Source organism: Euprymna scolopes, chromosome 39 (genome assembly GCF_053919585.1).
Source record: "Euprymna scolopes isolate OS-2025 chromosome 39, ASM5391958v1, whole genome shotgun sequence".
NCBI lineage: Eukaryota > Metazoa > Mollusca > Cephalopoda > Sepiida > Sepiolidae > Euprymna > Euprymna scolopes.
The window spans coordinates 70,415,853-70,433,655 of record NC_136520.1 but is presented as its reverse complement, the minus strand read 5'-3'; the positions used below and the strand labels follow the sequence as shown (position 1 = coordinate 70,433,655).

General features: G+C 35.3%; 1 protein-coding gene across 1 annotated transcript in view; it reads right to left on the bottom strand.

Annotated features, from left to right (window-relative positions):
• LOC145263847 (uncharacterized) overlaps positions 1 to 17,803 on the bottom strand; it is a 48,501-nt gene that overhangs the window by 18,055 nt on the left and 12,643 nt on the right. The window contains exon 2 of the mRNA XM_080120924.1: positions 6,879 to 7,226. Within this exon, the coding sequence (XP_079977050.1) occupies positions 6,879 to 6,972 (94 nt within the window). The 5' untranslated portion in view covers positions 6,973 to 7,226. The remainder of the gene's footprint in view (positions 1 to 6,878; positions 7,227 to 17,803) is intronic.

Below are 17,803 nucleotides of genomic sequence, written 5' to 3'. Positions count from 1 at the left end.
ACGTAGGTAACGTCGTAAAAAAAAAAATAAATAAATCCAACTCGGCAATTTTTTTTTTTTTTTTTTTGCGGTTTTAACACAAGTCGTTTATTACCGTTACTTTCCAAACAATGCTTGTATCTTGTTTTTTGTTTTGTTTTGTATGTTTGCCTTCGTTTTGTTTTGTTCTTTTGTTTGTCTGCTTGTTTTTTGTTTGTTTGTTTATTTTTTTATTTTTTATTTTTATTTTTTTCGTCTGCTATGAGATTAAGAAAAAAACGAGTACATACATTCTTTTGCAAAGATTATGTATATCTATATATCTATAAAAGTGAACGTGTCTGTGTGTCTGTGTGTCTGTGTACATTTCCCTACGCAATAACTCTGTGAATTTTAAGTCTACAGACTCGAAATTTGATATACAGGGTACTGAGATTTGGGAAAATCTTTGTAATCCGTTTTCGGTTATAAATTTGGCTGTTAAGGGGTCAAAGTTCAATGATTTGGCATTTGAGAACTCTACAAAACTCCTCTGCCAATTTTGGGTCTAAACACTTGAAATTTTAGATGTACGTTCCTTGGACATGAAATTGATTTGAGACCAAAACAATAAATGTTAAAGGTTTAAAATTGGGGTCAAATTAAAAAAAAAACTTTGACCGCTCTGGCAATTTTTGGTTTAAACATATGAAATTTTACATAAAGTGTATTCAGACAAAGGGCAAGCTTTTTAATCGGTTTTTGGTCGAAGAATTCGCTACAAAGGGGTCAAAGTTAAAGAGATTTCACCTTTGCAATCCCTAGCAAACTATTAAGCAAATTTTGCGTCTAAACATTTTAAATTTTGCATAAAGGATATTCAGACACGCAGCAAGCTTTTTAATCAGTATTTGGGCCAGAATTGGGCTGACAAAGGTTCAAAGATGAAAGAGTTGACCTTTGCAAACTCTACCAAACTCCTTCGCCAATTTGGGATCTAAGAACTTTAAATTTTAGATATAGGTTACCTGGATATGATCCAAACTTGTTAATATATATATATATATATATATATATATATATATATATATATATAAGAAATTTATTACTGTGAGTCCAGAATGAGTTTACATATTGTTTCAACTAGAGGAAGATCCTCAAAGAGAGGAAATATTCAACTAGCATCGTCAGAATTCATAGATGGACTAAGTTATAAAATCAAATAAGAATGGAAAAATCGTAGCTGAAGGGGAGTTAGAAAAGAAGGGGGAGTGGAGGGGAGAGGACATTGGAATTTAAAGTAGCAGGAGTGTATATGATAAGAGAGGGGTTTATAATTAAATATTAATTATGTGTTAATTCTTATAAATGTTTTTTTTAGTTTATAACGGTTTAAAGTTAAAAGACGCTATTCATATTTATAACGGCATAAGTAACAGTTAATTTAAAGGATCACCATGGCAACAGGGAGAGTTAATGTTAGTGGGCATGGTGTGATGGGAGGAGGAAGGAACGGGTTGAAAATGGTGTTTAAATTGATTTAGCCGGGCGGGGAGAGATTGAAGGATATTTATTGTTTATAAAAAAGGAAAAGAAACGGAAAAATAGAAGGATAAATTAATGAATTATACGGTACAGGTTTATTTTGATAGTATAATGTTAGGTAATAATATCAGTAAGTAAATAAAATAAATTAAAAATTAAAATATTAATAAATAATTGTTTATGATAAGTAAATAAAAAACACACACATAAATACACATACACGCATACACCTGTACAACGTACGGAGGCACATCAATGTGGGGAGAACACATGCCTAAGTATATATAAAAATACACAGATACGTAAACATAAAAATATAAATATACATATATACATACATATACATGTATACATATATATAAATGCATATACATACACGCACATACACACATATATATATATATATATATATATAAATTAGCCGGGCAGGTAGAAATTATACGTTCCAGGTTTATTTTAATAAAATAAAATAGGTGAAAATTTCAGTAAGTAATATAAATAATAGATTAATAAAATAAATAACACACATACACTGATACAAACACACGCATACATATGTACAGCAAATGCACATACGTCAATGGGGGAAGAGCACATGTCTGAGTATATATAAAAATATATATACACAAATACGTAAATATACACACATATATACATATATAAACATATATATAAATACAAAAACACATACATACAAATACACACACACACACACACACACACATACATATATATATATATATATATATATATATATATATATATATATATATATATATATATATATATATATATATATATATATAAATTAACTGGGAGTGGGGATTGAAAAATATTTTATAAATTATTTATTATTTATTAATTTTTAATTTTCGGGCGTTGTAGTTGAAATAAATTAATAAAATTATTAGGGAGATGTTTGTGATAAGTGAATAAAACACATACACACAAAAATACACACACACATAAAAACACATGTGGAAGATACGCACACAAGTACAAATACATATATAAATATACACACACACATATACATATATACATGCACACATACACATATATACATATATATATACATATACATATATATATATATATATATATATATATATATATACATACATATATATATATATATATATATATATATACATACATATACAACACATATGCATATATATATATATATATATATATATATATATATATATATAAAAATTATCCAGGCAGGGAGAGATTGAAAAATTATTTTTATTCCAACGTATTCTCCCCTCCACTCCCCCTTCTTTTCTAACTCCCCTTCATCTACGATTTTTCCATTCTTATTTGATTTTATAACTTAGTCCATCTATGAATTCTGACGATGCTAGTTGGATATTTCCTCTCTTTGAGGATCTTCCTCTAGTTGAAACAATATGTAAACTCATTCCGGACTCACAGTAATAAATTTCTTATATACTGCTCTGGCTACACATTGAGCACTCTAGTCCGGTTTTTTCACCACTGGTAAATAAAATATATATATATATATATATATATATATATATATATATATATATATATATATATATATATATGCACATAAAGTTATGAATAGTACAGTACATAGGGTCTGAGCAAATTATATCTTCTTATGTTAATTTATGTGATTAAATGAAATAGTTACCACGTATGCTTCCAGAATACCGATTTAAAGGTTATGGAGGTTTTACAAAGCATGCAAACAATGTTCCTTTTTTATTTAATTTTTTTTTCAAGCGGTCCTTCGCTCTTGGTCACACAAAAAAGTATCGAAATCAAAATGAAAAACATTGAAAAGAAACTGGAAATTTTTAGTATGGACAGCGTTCATTCCTTGAAATAATGTCCAAAAGAGTTCTCGTGAATTATTTTTGCCGTTTGCTATGTGTGTTTTTTTTTTATTTTATTTATTTATTTTTTTTTTTTGCAACGTATTAGCGTCTAATTCAAAACAGCAAAAAAGAGACGCAATCGATTTCAATATGTCTAATAAAAGGTTGGAAATTAAAACAAATTTGTTGAACTGTAAAAATAATGTTATTAATAGTTATCATAATGATAGCGTAGTAAAGTATTTGTTATTAATACTTTACTACACTATCATAAAAAAATACAGATGGGATAGATAAATAAATATAAATAATATAAGAATGATAGAGTAATAATAAATAATAAAGCTACATATATTATATAAATACAAAGTTATTAAATATAGTAGGATATAAATAGATATTAAAAAATAAGTATAAAAATATAAAGAGCCAAGTGAAAAAAAGAAATGAAATAAAATAAAAATATGACAATAAGGAAAATTTACAGTAGGAGAAAGTTCTTAAAGGTAAAGGAGTAGAAATGTTAGAGTTAGAAGCTCCAAAGCAATTTGTTGTAATGCAATTTATAGAAATGTTAGGGTTATAGAAGCTCCAAAGCAATTTGTTGAGCTTTGCATTATCCCGATTAAAGAATCGATATTATTCTTTTTTCCCCTCCCCCTATATATATATATATATATATATATATATATATATATATATATATATATATATATATATATATATTGCTTTTCAATTTCAACAACTGGGGCGAGCATCTGCTATGGTTCATTTACCTGCAAATAATAACAGCCATTACACTGGACTTCTGTAATAACGGTTGGTTATTTTAATGTTAAACTCTGTATGAACTGTCCGGATGACCTGTTTTCCATATTTATATTTTTGTATTTTTATATACGTTTATGTTTTTTTATATATGTTTATGTTTTTATATATGTTTATGTTTTTTTATATATAGTTTATGTTTTATATATGTTTATGTTTTTATATATAGTTTATGTTTTTTTATATATAGTTTATGTTTTTATATGTAGTTTATATTTTTATATATGTTTATGTTTTTTATATATAGTTTATGTTTTATTATACATTGTTTATGTTTTTTATATATGTTCATGTTTTTATATATAGTTTATGTTTTTTTTTTGTTTTTTTATTACATTTTCACCCCAAACAAGGCACATTGCAACTTTGGTGTAGGGGGGCTACTATCAGGGGAAACAACTACTGGGGTACTATGTAGGGATTTGGGCAGCAAGATGTTGGTTCACGTTGCACTTGAACTTCTGCATGTCAGTACAGTTGGGGAAGCAGTGACCTGGAATGGAATTCCAGAGTCTAGCGGTTCTGGGGAAGAAACTACCGGAGTAGAAAGATCTTTTACAGCTAGGGATCTCAACAGTGTGGGGGTGGGATTTTGCAGCTTGTCAGGTCTGTCGAGGGTGTTCACGTCGTGGGGGTACAAGTGCTTGCAGTTCATCAGAACATTCACTACTAAAATACTTGTAGAACAGGCAGAGGGATGCAACGTTTCGTCGATGGGACAGAGGCTGAAGCTTAGATGCCAGTTCAGGGCCTATCAGATTTGCGACTCTCTTTTGAACCCTGTCAAGGAGCGAGAGACTAGTAGCCGATGCACTAGCCCAAATATGACAGCAATACTCCATACGTGGGCGAATGGTTGCCTTATAGAGGTACAGGATACTTTCGCGTGTTAGTAGTTTTCTAGCATGGTAGAGAGAGCCCACCTTCCTTGCAGCGGTCCTGGCAATGCCCTCGATGTAATTGTTCCAAATCATGTTTCCTGTGAACGTTAGGCCAAGGAGCTTGAAAGACGTATTCTCAGATAAAGAGTCGTTGGTCATTGCTATAGGTGGTAGAGAAGGTTTCTTGTAATTATTGAATGAAACCAGTTTAGTCTTGGCGGCATTGAACGTGACCATCCATTTTTGTTCCTATTCCACTACTGATTGGAGGTCATCCTCTAGTGTTTCTGCCATTACTTTAGATATATGTTTATTTGTTTTCCTGTCGTGCCTGCCATAGAGTGTGGTGTCATCAGCATATATACCCATCTCAGAGGCAATTTTGTCGGGGAGGTCATTTATGAATATCAGGAACAGGAGAGGTCCAAGGATAGATCCCTGGGACACTCCCGCATTTATATCATATTGTTTAGATGTACGACCGTCGACATAGTTTATGTTTTTTATATACGTTCATGTTTTTATATATGTTTATGTTTTTATACAGTTTATATTTTTATATATAGTTTATGTTTTTATGTATAGTTTATTTTTATATGTAGTTTATGTTTTATATATATATATATATATATATATATATGGCATAGTCGCATTGACACACCGGTTCTCATCAGATCACCAAAGTTGAGCAACATTGAGCCTGGTTAATACCAGGTGGTGACCATTTGAGAACTCTACGCGCTGTATGTGCTCTCCGCTTATCTCGGCATTGTTTCCAGTCGTCCTGTACATACACTTCACTTGCCACGGTCAACTCAGGAGATATGTGATTGGAGATTGCGTATCTGCTGCCACAAAATAGTAAAAAACAGCTTTGAGTATAACGACGAAGCGCTAATTTGACGCCGACCCCCCCCCCACCTCCCGCCGAATTGACCACACGCTGAATCGGCTTTTTTCTTACACTTTTAACCATCTAATAATATGAAAATATAAGCACACGTAACATTATAAACAAAAATTAGAATCACTAAACATATATATATATATATATATATATATATATATATATATATTGTGTGCGTTATTTTCATAGTAAGTGCTCGTCTGAGTTCCAATCTATAATCCCCTTTGTCAAATTTTCACAAAAAAACACTCGTCTAGCTCTAATCGCTAACATCAGCTTCCCCCCACTCTCTATCTGTGCTTAAATATTAACGCAAATTCCATGAACAAAGTATCTTTCCTAGAACTGCCTGTCTGTGGAACTCTGTTCCGGCTGACTACGACATGGTCGTCTTCAAGTCTAATATAAACAAGTTCTTGTTGAGTTGTCCTCTTAAATAATCAAATTATACCCCATCTTCACCACTAATGCTTACTACGCTGTTGATTCGGTGACCTCTGTCCACTCTTTAATTATCCTTGTAAAAGAAAAATGTATGAAATCATATAAAAAGTCAAAAATGAATTAGCTTATCTCCCTTTGTTCTTGGCGGATCATTGAGGTTAATGTCGAAAGAAAATTTAAAAAAAAGAGAATAGGAAATGAATTTGGGGTTTATTTTCGGCAGCCGCGTAATTCTCACTGTCCTTATTTAGTCCTTTAGTCCTCACATTCCATGGACGATGTTTCTGACAGAGAAGGATTTTAGAGGTCAGAATCTATTCCATCAAACACTTATCGGTTGCATATTTTTTTACCTTGAAGTAATATTTTATTTATTTATTTATTTTTAGATCCTTACATCAAGTGGTTTCATGCTTTGTCTGGCGCGATTCTCGTAAAAAAGAAAAAAATTCGAGTACTTACCTTTCCCTCTCCAAATTGCACCGGACACTTGGCTCAGGGTGAGAGACAGGACGAGCACCAACGTTGCGATCAACATTCGACTATACATCTTCATTTTTCTTTTTTACTGTGCCGGCTTCATACGCCCGTACCTTTATATACGGACATGTTCTACACGACAAGCATCAAAGTTCACACAGTTGGAAGATTAATGGCGAGGTGAATAGAGCTACGACTGCGTACAGCTGGCGTCTGAGAATGGGGAATTTGTGGAAGACAAATACTGATCAGATTTTATTGGATTCGTCTGCTGTATTATTGTATACTAGTGGGACCCGCGAAGATTCCACGGTTGATTCCTTCATACATCTGTAAAGAAAAACAAAACAGCATGGTACGCCTTTTTTGACGGGCTTGCTTTTGATCTTAGGGTTGTATACTGGAAGAGTATATATTATGTACGTGTGTTTAAACTCGTGCATCGTCTAGTGGTATAAAATATTCTTCTAATGAATGTGTGTATGAAAAGTGTTTACACGTTTGTATATACGTGTCACAGTCATCTGTATGACGTGTGTATATACGTGTGTATGTCTAATCTATTTTTTCTATTGTTTGTTGAATTGGTGCGTGTATAACACTTGCGACAATATTGATATATTAATAAATACAGTTTAACAACGGGCATATAACATTTACAACAGAGAGAGACAAATAACAGTCTCTCGAGTTTTAACATCAGGCCAATCGGAGAAACATACTTTGTCCGTCTTTGATCTTGTTTGACGGAAAGCTGAAAGGAAGATTTATCCCAAAGAATCCATTGTCTTTTCAGCAACTTTATTTACCGATGTTTCCTCATTGGAAGCTGCAGCGTTGGTCCTAGACTAATACATTCTGATCCCCTCTACTGGGAGCCATCACCGTTCGTGGTCCCTAACTAACTCTCTCTCTCTCTCTCTCTCTCTCTCTTCCTTTCTCTCTCTCTCCCTCTCTTCCTTTCTCTTTCTCTCTCTCTCTTTTTACACGGTGGTCACCACTTATCAAGGCCCGGAATCCACTCGGGGATAAGGGTTATTGCAAGTACAGTACGTTAGTGTGGAGATTTTATGAAGTGTTTACTTAAGGGGGTGGTTCATTAGGAATTTGTTAACGTTGGACTTGAAGACATCCAAGTTGTAGTCAGGTGGGAAGCAGGCAGACGTGTTACATGGTAAGGGCTGTCCCCTTTTCATGTAAGTATAAAAATAGAGAGATTTAGTTCAAATGAAAATGAAATAGAATAGACGAAATTCGAACCTCGTAAATTAGGTTTAGAAATAGATTACGAGAGAGAATTAGAAAATGGAATGTAAAACAAACCATTGTTTAGCTTAGAAAAAAAATAGTTTCAAGAAAAGACTGTGCGTTGTCAATTCTGTTATGAAACATTCAATTGAGGAATGCAACTACAAGATAATTTAATAAACATGTTTTTAACATATTGGAAATATAGGTTACTGGGAATATAGGTTAAAATTCCTTTTATAAACAAACGAAAAAGTTTTGGACACGCATGTCCAGAACACGTGAAAGAAGACACATGTTTTAACATGTGTATGACGTCATGGAAAATGGGAAGTTCTAGATATAGTTAGAAAATTTTAGAGTTAAGGAGGAAGAAACTTGGGAGAAATTGTGGGAGAGAGAGGGAGTTTGAGGACGACAGACGATAGTCTGCAGTTGGGATTCGAACGTCTAGAAGCGAGACGGTCACTTTTGAAACTTAATATGTGAAGCTTTGAATTCTTGATGATGAAAACCACGACCGGTCGGGAGAAGAAATAAATCCGTCATGTGTTTTTATAAACGTCGTTTTGTGTTGTAATTCTACCAAAAGTAAAGTGAAAATTGTTATTATATGTCTTGTATATCATGTGGTTTAGAATGTCTTGACATACACATCTCATATCTACAATGTGAACTCTACATCTCATATCTACACTTCTAAGTATGAACATTTTTTATAAATGTGAATCGCGTCATAACACAGAAATCAAAAACATTCTCACAACATCCCTCTTAATAAAAGACTCTCTCTCAAAGACTGCACTTTAATAAGACTCACTTTTAACAAAAAACAATAATAACAACAACAACAAGAAAAGAATAATAATAATAATGAACTATATATATAACAGACGGAACAGAATTCCACAGGCGCGCAGTTCTAAGAAAGAAACTTTGTTCATGGAATCCACGTTTTGATTTAGGTACAGATAAAGAGTGGGGAAAATTTTTCACAGTGGATTCAGCTAGACGGGTGTTTTTCGTGAAAGATTGGCGAGAGGGGACCAGAGATTGGAGTTCAGACGAGCACCTACCATGGAAATAACGATAAAAATAGGATAGGCTCGCAACGTCTTTTCTGTGGGAGAGAGGTTGTAGGGTAGAGAAAAGGGCATCCCCACTAAGCCACAAAGTCTATTTTGTACTCTGTCAAGGCAGGATAGGCTGTTTTTAGCAGCTCCTGCCCAGATATGGTAGCAGTATTCCATCCTTGGACGTACTTGGCTTTTATATATAGAGAGAATTGCATCAGTAGTGAGATATCTTCTGGAGCGGTAGAAGGAACCCACCATCTTTCCAGCGACCTTGGCAACAGACTTGATGTACGTGTTCCATTTCAGATCAGGAGTAAAGGACAAACTCAGAAGCTTGTCAAAACGACTTTCCCCACTGAACCACACGCTCTAGATCAGAGGAGAGAGAATCAGAGAGAACTTTGTCATTTAAAGCCTTTGATGTGTTGCCGTAGATGGTCGTGTCATCAGCATAGATGTCAATGAATGATTTAAGTATGTGTTTAGGGAGGTCATTGATGTAGATCAGGAAGAGAGTTGGGCCCAGGATTGACCCTTGAGGGACTCCAGCATTAATACTGCAGGCCTCTGATTTTTGTCCATCGAGCACTACTCTTATGAGCCTATCAGAGAGAAATGATTTAATGATTGAGAAAACATTTCCAGTTATACCGTAGCTGGAAATCTTGTGAAGTAGGCCCTTATGTCATACCTTGTCGAAGGCCTTTGATATGTCAAGAGCAATTGCCCTAGAAAGGAAACCTTTGTCAAGAGATTCATTAATCCTGTGAGATATAACCGTTAGCACATCTGCGGTAGATCTTGCAGAACGGAAACCATATTGTGTGTCACTAAGAAGATTGTTTCTGCTGAGTGGTTTACTATTTCTCTACTTAATATGGATTCCAGCAACTTACTCATAGCACACAGGAGGCTTATTGATCTGTACTGAGAGGGAGATGACTTATCACCTGAATTCTTAAATACAGGGTATACTGATGAGGTTTTCCAGGGAGTCGGAAAGCACTTCTCCTTAAGGCAACGCTTAAACAGTTTGGTAAGTATGGGAACAAGTTCTGGTTGAAGCTTTTTTAACACTATAATTGGGATGCCGTCTGGGCCAGTTGCTTTACTGGAATCAAGGTTCTTTATTAGCTTGGCGACCTCATGCACAGATATTTGTATGTTACCTAGCGTGTTCTGTGTTATAGGAGGAAATATGGGGAGTTGATGGCCTTCGTCGCATAGGGTAGAATTAGCTGCAAAGTTCTTTGCAAATAGTTTGGCCTTGTTTGATGCTGACGAGATGACCTCTCGTCCATTGATAATGGTTGAGATAGAACGCACGTTTCTGTTCAGGATCCTGTTTGTTGTTTGCCAAAACTGGTGGGAACCAAGCCGCTGATCAGCTATTTTGGATTTAACAGACTGGGCATATAGCTTTCTTGCATTTTTTATTACTTTTTTACAGTGGTTTATGGCATTCCTGAAAGCAGCTTTAGTCTCAGTGCATCTATTACGTTGGTAAGTGATTTCTGTGCGCGATAGCAGCAGCACATTCTGGGGAGAACCATGGCTGGCTGTTAGGTTTTTGTTGGAACTTTTTAGATGGTATGAATTGGTCTATGCCTACAATTAACCATTCGGTCAGATCTGATACTATAGAGGACACATCCTTTTTAAACATGGAATGCAGAGGTAGATCAGATATGAAGGTACAGAAGCTGTCCCAGTCAGCCATAGAGTATCGGTATACAGCACGGTGGAGGAGTACGTCTGGGGACTTATTATATTTAATTTTTATCTTAACTGATACGACGGAGTGGGCGGAGGATCCTAAAGGAGAATGAACGGAACATTAACATAGCTCAGGGGAAGTTGAGAGAAAAAGGTCTAGGAGGCTTGCATATTTACCGGGTGTATCGGACACACGGATGGGTTCGCGAACAATCTGAGTGAGGTCATAAGCAATGGCAAAATCATGACAAAACCTCCCCTCGTCGTCTGTCTTATTTGAATGGGTCAGCCATTCCATGTTATGGACGTTGAAGTCATCACAGATGTGGATGTTAGCTGAGGGATGTGCAGACAGGATGTGGTCTATTTTCTCAGATATACTCTTAAAGATAGTAACTCCGCTGTTATGGGGCCGATAGAGTGCAAATATAAATGCAATGGTGTAAGCAAGTGCAACCCGGAAGCACATATAGGGTAAATTAGGATCTTCTCTAGAGATATCCCTGCCACACGGGAAGCCATCTTTAATGTAGGCACATATTCCATGCACATGGCGATCTTGGGGGTCAGATTTAGCTGTTAAGTTAGAGTATCCGTTAATTATGAACTCATCTAGGGAGGTGGTCGGCCCTATTCCAGTTTCACTTAGAAAGAATATGTCCGGTTTCGTCTCCTGTAATTGGGTTTCTGGAAGGTTGGAACGTAGACCCCTGATGTTGGAGAAGGAGACCTGGTAGTAGGGGTCTACGTTGGAAAATGGGGTTCTAGGTTTATTCGATATTTTTCGACATCTCCGTCTCTCCTGAACACTAGCCCAAGCTAATCTATATATATATAAAAGCAAAAATATGTGTACTACTGACGTTTTACACGTCGCCCTGGAGGTACCTTAATGTATATGTTTATTTACCTGTATTTTTGCCTCGTCACTAACAAGGATGCTGGAGTTAAGCGTTTCATCTGGACTGACACGTGTATGTATATTTGTATGTATGTATAATTGTACGCATGTATATTTGCATGTATTCGTGTATTTGCATATTTGTATGTATGATTCTTTGTATATATGTATATATGTATATTTGTATGTATATTTGCATACATGTGTATATACGTGTATTTGTGCATGTATGTATATTTGTATTATGTGTGTATGTATATGTATTTAGGAAAACTCGTCCCCGGAAAATTCGTACCCAGAAAACTCGTCCCTTTTTGCTAGGTAAGAAAACTGGTCCCTTATTGAATAAATATCGATTGAAAACATATTTTATGACCGTTCTTGAAGAAGATATTTCTTTAAAAGAGACTATATCCCCCTAATATTTTTTTAAAATATTTTTACTTGTTTACTGTTTTTTTAACATAAAATCTATTTTCTAAGTATCCGTTTTCTACCTAACTGACTAAGTTGTTAGTGGTTTCACTTATTTTAAAGCGTTTATTCTGTTCACAAACGAGGCTATATGCTGCATAATAATTTTTTAATATCTATACTTATTTACTATTGTTTTTAAAAGGCAAATTGATTTTCCTCTCTAGCTGGCTAGGTTGTTACTTGTTTGTTTGTTTGTTTGTTTGTTTGTTTGTTTCTTTTGAAGCGCTTATTCGGTAAACAAAATCAAATAAAAACAAAACAAAACAAGTAGCGTCGAGTGTTACATGAAAACGAAAAATAATGTCCGACATGAGGAGATCACATCTTAGGGGTCTTGATAATCGCTAAAAAATAAAAAAAAAATTAAAGAAAATACTGAGGGGGTTTAGTTTTAAAAAGAGCCACCACCTTCCAAAAGAAAATAAATTTTAATATTCTTTAAATATAATTTAGAGAGAGAAGGTTAAAAACAATATCTCCCTCCTAAAACAAAACGGTAAACAACAACAACAACAAAATTAAATTTAAAAGATTTTTGATAAACGGTAGAAGAGTTTTCGATAAAATAGATTAATAAATTTCTTTATTGATTACTTTTTCTCTTAATGATTGATTTAACAATTTTGAAATAAAAATAAAACAAATAATTAAAAATGAGTTACCGAGATATTTTTAACATACGGCATTTCTCTCGCCCCCCCCCCAAAAAAATGTTTTGCTTTTTATTTATTAATTAATTACAATTTTTTTTATTTCTAGTATTTTGTTTTTCGGAGGGAGATTAAAAACTAAGCATTATTTAAATTTTAACTAAATCTTTGGATTAACTTTATCGGAAACTTATTTTCAATTTTTTAATGGAATTATAAACTAAAAGTAATTTTTTTTATTTAATATTAACAGATTGCAAAATCAACTGTACACAAAGAAATTTAACTCTGAACTCATAATTGTTTCAGTTACTTGGTTTAAAAATGACATTTTTATTCTACAAAAGAAGAAACAAGTAATACAGATTACGGAACGATTTTTATTAGTGAGATGCGAAGATAAACAAATTGGTCTTCCATAAAAAAATATTCCCGTTCGATTTCTAAATATATTTTTCATTTACTTATTGACGAAGTCTATTTTGTACTCTGTCAAGGCAGAATAGGCTGTTTTTTGCAGCTCCTGCCCAGATATGGCAACAGTATTCCATCCTTTGGTTGGGATAGAACACGCGTTTCTGTTCGGGATCCTGTTTGCTATTTGCCAAAACTGGTGGGAAAGCCGCTGCTCAGTTCCTTTGGATTTGGCGGATTGAGCATATTGCTCTCTTGCATTTTTTATTACTCTTTTACAGTGGTTGCTGGCAGTCCTGAAAGCAGCTTAATCTTGGTACATCTATTACGTTGGTAGCTATGGAAAAAGTGATTTCTGTGCGTGTTGGCAGCAGCACATTCTGGGGAAAACCATGGCTGGCTGTTAGGTTTTTGTTGGAATTTTTTGGATGGTATGAATCGGTCTATGCCTACAATTAACCATTCGGTTAGGTCTGATACTATAGAGGACACATCCTTTTTAAACATGGAATGCAGAGGTAGATCAGATATAAATGTACGGAAGCTATCCCAGTCAGCCATAAAGTACCGATATACAGCACGGTGGAGAGGTACGTCTGAAGACTTATTACATTTAATTTTTATTTTAACTGATACAACGGAGTGGTCGGAGGATCCCAGAGGAGATAGAACGGAACACGAACATAGCTCAGTGGAAGTTGAGAGAAAAAGGTCTAGAAGGCTTGCATACTGACCGGTAGTATCGGGCACACGGGTGGGTTCGTGAACAATCTGAGTGAGGTCATAGGCAATGGTGAAATCATGACAGAACCTCCCCTCATCATCTGTCTTGTTTGAGTGGGTCAGCCATTCCACATAATAGACATTGAAGTCACCGCAAATGTAAATGTTGGCTGAAGGATGAGCAGACAGGATGTGGTCAATTTTCTCATATATACTTTTGAAGATAGTAGCCCCACTGTTGTGGGGCCGATAGAGGGCAAATATAAATGCGGTGGTGTAAGCAAGTGCAACCCGGAAGTACATATAAGGTAGATGGAAAGCCATCTTTAATGTAGGCACATATTCCATGCCCATGGCGATCTTGGGGATCAGATTTAGATGTTAAGTTAGAGTATCTTTTAATTATGAACTCATCTAAGGGAGTGGTCGGCCCTATGCCAGTTTTGCTTAGAAAGAATATGTCCGGTTTCGTCTCCTGTAACTGTGTTTCAACCTCTGGAAGGTTGGAACGTAGACCCCTGATGTTGGAGAAGGAGACATGGTAGTAGGGGTCTACGTTGGAGGATGGGTTTCTAGGTTTATTCGTGTATTTTTTTTTTGGAAGGGGATATATGTCATGATGAGGTTTGGGGATTTGTGGAACAGGTCGACAGACTTGATTAGAGTAGGACATAGGGGGAAAGTAAGGGAGAAAAAGACAGGATTTTTTTAGCGCATGATAATGTAAAGTCGTAACGATTACCCACTAGTATTGCATCGAGAGGCCTCACCAGAAACTTCTGCATGGTCCAGAATCCATTAACCAGATGGCAATACAGCAGCCCCGGTACTTTGCACCTGCTGATAGGACAGCCTCCTTAGTGGTTAATCCAAGGTTCATGTCCCTGACTATCAGGCGGATAACGTCAGCCCAGATGAAACGTTTACCTCCAGCATCCTTACTAGTGACATGGCCACAAGAATAGACATAGAAACAGAAAATTTCCGACATCTCAGGCTACTGTTCACGAAGTATTACCGACCTGGAAAACAACTTTTTCTTCACCCTTTGTCAGAAAAATCACTCATTGGAAATGAGGACTGAGGGACAAAAAAGGAGAAGCGAGAGTTACTGGAGCTGCCGATAACACATCCACATTGCACTCTCCATTAAAAAATAGGGGGGGGGTAAGGGGGTCTTATTAATATCTACTTAATAAAGTCCGTTGCTCCATTCACAGTTTAGGACGGTACTTGAAGATAGTCTCCCCTCCCATATTTATGCGTGGATATTTTTACTTTATCTACCTCGAGGCAGAATGTTCGAGCATTCCAGCTCCACCCCATAATTAAAATACTATAAAGGAACTTATATCAATTGTGGAAGTCGGGTTATTTTGTATTAATTTAGAATTAAAAAGACTGGTTAAGAGTAATACCGTTTGGGTTACATATTAAGTTTAGACTAGTTAAAAATAATGCATACTGCAGAGAGAAAAAAATCAAGCCGCGTTTTTCCGAGTTCAAATAATAGTGCAGTTTTACTTTGGAAAATTCTCGTTTTCATGGGTAACTTTTTTTTTTCGTTTTCAATATAAGAACAGAATTGGTTATTATTAACCATCAAAAGTGGTTGACAAAAAAAATTAAAGAAAAAAGAAAGCAAGAAAGAAAACTACAAGATAAATACAGTTACAATGTTCAGAGTTCAAGCCAAACCTGGAATAAGGAAGAAAAAAAAAAAAAAGTTTGCAATGTTAGCGATTTTAGGATAGTAGATTTCAAAAGTTATGGATAGAAAGATTTGGAGTTTTGTGTAGCAGTTTTGGTAGTAGTGTGTTAGCTAACATTGTTTAGCCACACTACACTCTCCAGTAGGCATTCAATGTTAATGTAGACATTGGTTACTTCCCTTGCTTCAGTTACATGGTTACCTCCCTTGCTTGTGGTGATATAAATAGGAGTCGGCCATCTTGGTTTAGTCAGTTCGTTCGTACAGTTTAGACAGACTACAAGTGTCTCAACAAATGGTAGCAGAGATATCCCTCTGTGTGCGACAAGCACTAGACAGATCGGATATCGGATATGGCAACTTCGAACAAACAACCTCCATTGTTGGAGGGGAAGGATGTTTACGAGAACTGGAAACAAGACGTTGAAATGTGGTCGTTGTTCACGGATCTTTCTGAGGAAAAAAAAGGGCCAGCAGTGTTTTTGACGCTACCACCGAATATTAGAGAATGTGTCCGTGAATTGCCAACAAGTGACATCGGCGGACGAGATGGCTTGAAGATCTTAATAAAGAAACTGGATGACATATATTTAAAGGATGAACACACGCGCGCTTACATGACTTTTAAGGAATTTTACACTTATAAAAGACCGTCAGGTACCAGTATAAATGACTTTCTTGTTCGTTATGAGTTTTTGTACCAAAGATTAAAAAAATTCTACATTATTCTACCGGAAGGAGTGCAAGCTTTTCTTGTTTTGAACGCGGTTAACATATCGGAAGAGAACGAAAAATTAGCGCGGACAACGTGTTCTGTTTTGACGTATCAAAACATGAAGGAATCGATAAAGAAAGTATTTGGTGACATTTATCGTGATGAAAATGTACCGGCAGTGAAATCAGAGCCCGAAATCGTCAACTATAATTATTCTAAACCGGGTAACAACAAAAGGCGTTTTCGTCGAGGACAATCTAATCCATGTGACCGAAGTGGAAACGTGTTGTTGTGTTACAAATGTCAGTCTCCGAACCATCTAATTAGAGAGTGTCCTAGAAATACGCCCAGGTTTACGGAAGCGACAGAACAAATACACATTACGTTGTTCATTCAAGAAAATATTTATTTGAACAGTACAAATGAAAAAATCTCAAATCTTGTAAAGGAAACATTTGGAATGGCAGTCTTGGATTCTGCTTGTACTCGCACACTGGCTGGCGAAGTGTGGCTTGATGTTTATTTAGATACTTTAAATGAAAGTGACCTGCAACTAGTGAAGTATACGAACTCAGACCGGAGTTTTTGTTTTGGTGATGGAGTGGCTGTCACAGCAATTAAAGTTGCTAAATTTCCGGTTACACTCGGAGGTATAAGAGTTTATATCGAAGCAGATATTGTGAAAAACGACTTGCCTCTTCTATTAAGTCACAAATCAATGAAGACAGCAGGAATAGTGCTAGATTTCCGGAAAGATGTGTGCTGGATTTTTGATAAATGTATTGAACTAAAGACCACAACTTCAGGGCACTATTGTCTCCCCTTAAAAAATAAGTTGTTGGATCATAGTGGTACTAAGAACATTGTATTACATGTTCAGAATTTTGGTCAGTGTTCTTTCACAGAAAAAAAAAAGCAGAAAAACTTCATCGACAGTTTCCTCATGCCTCGAAGGAAAAACTTGTTTCCTTGGTTAAAAAAAAGTGGCAAATTCAATGACAAGGAATTTATAAAGGCGATTGAGGAGGTTTGTGAAAACTGTCAAATTTGCCTTAGATTTAAAAAAGCTCCACTGCGACCGGTTGTGGGATTGCCTCTTGGCAATAGATTTAATCACACAGTTTGCATGGATTTGAAAGAGTTCATCCACAATGAGGTGTGGATACTACATCTCATTGATGCCGCTACCAGGTATTCAGCGGCAACATTGATCAAAACAAAGAAGAAGGAGGAGATCATCAAAAACATCTTTATGATGTGGATTACCTATTTCGGA